We start from the raw sequence: 3,085 nt of genomic DNA on the forward strand, positions 1-3,085 counted from the left end.
AAGTGAAAAATTTAAAGGGGTCTGAATACTTTCCGTACCCACTGTATATACTCGTGTGCAAACATTCTCAAAAGTGGTTTCTGAATTAAAGCTTCATGAATGTTTCCGAGAACACCACCTCCATGAGAAAAAAGTAACGCAAACAGTGTGGTTTATGTGCATTAGCATTTTAATTGGACAAAGCAAGAAAACATTGATTACAGTAGCAGAGTCATCAGTTCTCAGGGGTAACACCTTTCTGAACAAAAGGGTCTGAAAATGTCCGTAGGCACTGCCCAATTAAAAAGAGTATCTCGTCAGCAAAAAGAAACCAGCTCTATAAGGCAACAGTTAAAATGTAGGCCTCCCCATTTCTCTGGCAAAAAGAGCAAGTGTAAAGGTTGAATCCACTCAGATTTTTTGATATAAAATACTGGCGTTTCAATAGATATTTAAAAACCATCATAAGTGTCAAACATGTTCACCCTTTAACATTTGAATTGTATTACATTTTAAGTTTGCACAGCATGGCAATGCCGTATTATCCCTGCATGGAAGAATTGTGTGTTGCACTGTGCCAGTGTCACGTTAGATAGTGCCACTCCGCTACGGTCAATGTTGGAGTTAACTGTCACGTTATCAAAACAAAAAAGAAAAGCAAGCACCCACAGTTAACAGTAGCATTTTACTTACATTGTTCCAAATGAATTTATGGTTATTTACACGTGGCGAAAAGATTTGAGGCTGTCCGAAAGATATGAAGGAGAAATGGAATGCAAAAAAGAAAAACACTCTTGAAGTCAAATTTGTCCCAAAGTACAAGAGAGGAAAAAACTGTGCAATATTTATCTGCCCTTACAGAGAAACAGCAGTGGCAACAATCCCTGCAATTGATTTTAATCCAAGAGAAAATAAGAACAAATTAAACAGATTTCCATTCCTCAAATAATAACTAAGGTTCATAACTTAGCACGACTCAGACTTTAACGGTTTCTCAAAAAGAAAAAGAAAAAAGAAGACAAACCTCTCGGTGGCTGTCTGAGAGGAAAGATGCGAAAATGGAAGCAATTTGTAAAACCCGAAAAAAAAAAAAAAAAAAAAAATTCAAAAAGTTTCTCCTTTACAGTTTTATACTCATTTACAGTTAACTTAAAAATGGTAAGAGCCCTGGTCCATGGCCAGTCTCACCTACCACAAGGTGTAAATACCTGTGAGGGTCAAATCGCTCCTCCCTGGCTCCCGTTACCCCCCCACCCCACGCCCCCATGAAATCCCATTTACATCTCCTATAGATGTCAACCTTCCCATCAGGTTCCACATCCCAGTAAAAGTCTTAGTCCTGCCACAAATGGAGGCGGTGTTACACAGCCCCGCGGGGCACCGTACAGCCAATAAGAAGCTGATGGTTGAAAAATCTCCCACCCTGCCCACTTATCAGTGTGTGGGGTATCCTGCGGCTCCCATACCGGGCTGGTTGGCTAGCATACTCCCATTCAATCCCTGTGTAGGCTCCATAACCCCACCGTTACTGATGGCGCTCATGCCAGTCCACCCAGCACTGGCCGGTAAGTGACTGCAAAAAATGAGGTAAAGAGAGAGAGAGAAAGAGGGGAAGGGGGGGGGGGGGGGGGGGGGGAGAGAGAGAGACAGAAAGACAAAATGCCAGCAGGTTAGAGGAGACAAGGCGAAAGGGAGCCAAAGGGTTTATATTAGAGCTACTGGAATCTGGACAGGCTAGAATGAGAACAAGAAGGCAAACAGAGTTATCAGAGGATGTGAGGGTGAGGCAGGCTGGGCAAAAAACAAGCTAGCAAAAAGAAAAACAAAGAGTGGAGGGTTTTTTGGAGGAGCCAAAGGTAAATGTCATGTGATTAAATATGGGTGGAAAAGCAGACAAAGAGCACAGAGGCTAAGCGCAGCGAGCTAAATATTCCTTTTAACCCCCCCCTCCCAACGGTCGATTAAAAACAACGTGGCTCATTTTCATTGCAACATTACGTTTGGCCACAAGGTATAAAAACGTAAATTCTCACCTAACACACAATGTATTTTAAGTATTTCATGATTTCTCTAATAACTCTAATTTCTAAGTTCAGTGTGGAGAGAACAGCTTATTCAGGATAAAGTATCTTCAAATTTCAAGTCAAGAGAGGACTCGCCCTCTTTTTCTGGATTTGTGCATTTACTGTACATTCGACAATCAAACACACTATCACTGCTTTCGTTACCTCACACCTTTGTACAGAGCCTATTTATACAGCTGGTTGCCAAGAATTTTAGACTGTCAACAACATATGGCCTCTCCTTTATTATTCTTCGGTGCACAAAATGTCACTGCACATAGGCTGTCTAAATAAAAACAAAGTTCGATAACAACCTACAAAAGATATTGAACATGTCCTACTGACATTCATATACAGATCAGATCCTCAGATGTATGTAGAAATAGATCAATGAAATCAAAAAAAAAAAAAAAAAAAAAGTAAAAATCTATGACATGAATGTAGACAAACAAAAACAACTGAACAGCCTTAAAGAACACAGTCTTTACACACAGTAGGCAGTCGTACAAAAAGGGAAATGAATTCTTCAACATCAAACCATCCCCGGACGCGGACAGTAAGTGAAAACTTTGTTCTGGGCTGTGAGCATTCATCTTGTTCAGTCACTTTAGTCAGTTATCTTTAAATGTATCGAAATTCAAGAAATGGTCTTGGAGCTAGTTTACTTACAATCCTTTTTGGGAACAGACTAGAGTTTGAACTATTATGCGCTAGAATTCAAGAAACATTTCGGAACAAAACCCTTCAGTTATTAGGATGTGCTGTGCACAGTGAGAAGGTATGACTGTAACATGATTAACAACAAAACTAAAGTTCAGATTGTTCTCCGTGTGTGTGTGTGTGTGTGTGTGTGTGTGTGTGTGTGTATGTCTCAATCTTCTCGAGAGATGAGTAAGGTGAGGGGCTGGTGAGGGGACGAGACAGGATGTGGGTTTTCGGCGGAGGGAGGTCCCGGCTCCCTCCTGTGGCCAGAGATGGCTCTCGCTGCCCCGGTCTTGAAGGGGGGGGGGGGGGGGGGGGGGGGGGGGGGGGGGGGGGGGGGG

General features: G+C 42.0%; 1 protein-coding gene across 2 annotated transcripts in view; it reads right to left on the minus strand.

Moving 5' to 3' along the window:
* Positions 1-151: 151 nt before the first annotated feature.
* Positions 152-3,085, minus strand: part of LOC116384720 (nucleolysin TIA-1-like) — an 8,735-nt gene continuing 5,801 nt past the window's right edge. For both annotated transcript variants that reach the window (XM_031849644.1, XM_031849645.1), the window contains one exon: positions 152-1,552. In XM_031849644.1, the coding sequence (XP_031705504.1) occupies positions 1,414-1,552 (139 nt within the window). In that variant the 3' untranslated portion in view covers positions 152-1,413. The remainder of the gene's footprint in view (positions 1,553-3,085) is intronic.

This window comes from Anarrhichthys ocellatus, unplaced genomic scaffold (assembly GCF_004355925.1).
Source record: "Anarrhichthys ocellatus isolate YVR2014 unplaced genomic scaffold, GSC_Weel_1.0 scaffold9, whole genome shotgun sequence".
Classification (NCBI taxonomy): Eukaryota; Metazoa; Chordata; class Actinopteri; order Perciformes; family Anarhichadidae; genus Anarrhichthys; species Anarrhichthys ocellatus.